Source organism: Chenopodium album, chromosome 1 (genome assembly GCF_948465745.1).
Source record: "Chenopodium album chromosome 1, dcCheAlbu1.1, whole genome shotgun sequence".
In the NCBI taxonomy this organism is placed as follows: domain Eukaryota; kingdom Viridiplantae; phylum Streptophyta; class Magnoliopsida; order Caryophyllales; family Amaranthaceae; genus Chenopodium; species Chenopodium album.
The window spans coordinates 51,313,316-51,315,089 of NC_137834.1; the positions used below are offsets into that span (position 1 = coordinate 51,313,316).

The window sequence follows — 1,774 nt, forward strand, 5'->3', positions numbered from 1 at the left end:
GGTTGGTGAAATGAACAAATTCATTTCCATCAAGATCCATCAATTTTACTGCTCCTGCTGGTGTAAGATGTTTGACCAGGAAGGGACCAAACCAGTTGGGCTTGAACTTTCCACGTGGATCATGAATCGGTGCGCGATTTTCCTTAAGTACCAAATCTCCTTCTTGGATATTCCTTTCCTTGACCTTTTTATTAAATGCCCGAGCAATGCGTCTTTGATAAATTTAATTGTTGTGAAGGGCTTGTAACCTTCGTTCACTTGCCAAAGAAAGTTCATCATATCGTTCTTTAAACCATTGTTCTTCAGATATCTCGCTTTCATTCATTACTCGAAGCGATTTAATCTCCGTTTTGATTGGAAGAAGCGGATCCATTCCATATACCAAAGAATATGGAGTAGTCCCAGTTGGTGTTCGAATGGAAATTCTATATCCCCAAAGTGCGTAGGGAAGTTTATCGGGCCATTCTCGAGCCCTATCTGTCATCTTGGCGATTATCGTCTTGATGGTTTTGTTAGCTGCTTCAACAGCTCCATTGGTTTGAGGACGATATGGTGATGATTGGTGATGTCTGATTTTGTATTTCTCAATTAAGGGTTTCTTTGAGATGGCCATCAAATTGCGAACCATTTTCGGAAATAATTTCAAAAGGTACCCCATACCGACACATAATGTTATTGATTACAAATTTTGAAACTTGTTTTGCCCCTAGTTTCGAATATGATGACGCCTCCACCCATTTCGAAAAATAATCGACAGCAACCAATATATATTGATGCCCGTTCGAAGCTTTCGGATGTATTTGCCCAATGATATCTATGCCCCAGCTAGAAAAAGGCCATGGAGAAGTAAAATTATTCAGGCTAACTGGCGGCATATGATTAAGGTTTGCAAATAGCTGACATCTTTTGCATGTTCGTAAGAAATGGATGCAATCACTTTCCAAAGTGGTCCTATAATACCCTGCTCGCAGAATCTTCCGAGCAAGCATTCGTCCATTCATGTGAGGCCCACATTCTCCCCCATGTACCTCTTCCATGATCCTTTGTGTCTGCTCCCCATTGATGCATAATTGCAAATTTCCATCGAAACTCTTATGATACAACAAACCTTTCAATATTGTGAAATGAGAAGCTAGCCTTCGAATAGCCAATTGATCCTTCTTGTGACTTCTTTCAGGATATTCTCTATTGATTAAATACTTCTTAACATCAGTATACCAAGCATCCTCATCATCTTCTTGGGTTAATAAAGCAATTGTTGGTTTACAATTAACCACTGGAATTTCTTTTTCTGCAATTGTTACCGATTGTACCTTCACATCATCGTCCCAAGTTAAATTTACCGCCAGATTTGCCAAAGCATCAGTGAAACTGTTTTGTTCGCGAGGGAGATGTTTGAACTCTATTTCTTCAAAGAATGGGATAAATTGTTGAAGATACTCCGTGTACATTTGCAACCTTTCGTCCCGAACTTTCCAAGCTCCAATAGTCTGGGAAATTATGAGATAAGAATCACCGTATACTGTGAGATTTTTTGCACCAGCTACTAATGCCGCTTTGATTCCATAGATGCAGGCTTCATATTCAGCATGTTATTCGTCGTCGGGAAACTAAGCTTCACAGCGAAAGGAATATGTACTCTATAAGGATCGATCAATAATACCCCTGCACCATTTCCCCTTCTATTTGAGGCTCCATCGAAATACATCTTCCATTGTGACGTATTGAGACAGAAAATATGTTCATCTGGAAAATCATCATCAAATTCATCACC

At 39.6% G+C, this 1,774-nt stretch overlaps 1 protein-coding gene across 1 annotated transcript; it reads right to left on the reverse strand.

Annotated features, from left to right (window-relative positions):
- Positions 1-814: 814 nt before the first annotated feature.
- Positions 815-1,451, reverse strand: LOC145632566 (uncharacterized). The gene is made up of 2 exons (XM_081684935.1): positions 938-1,451; positions 815-825 (listed from the first exon to the last, which is right to left on the reverse strand). The coding sequence occupies exons 1-2, from the start codon at positions 1,449-1,451 to the stop codon at positions 815-817; spliced, it is 525 nt and encodes a 174-aa protein (XP_081541061.1).
- Positions 1,452-1,774: the final 323 nt, after the last annotated feature.

Coding starts and splice junctions, on each gene's coding strand:
- LOC145632566 (XM_081684935.1), bottom strand. CDS start 1,451: ATGTACACGGAGTATCTTCAACAATTTATCCCATTCTTTGAAGAAATA.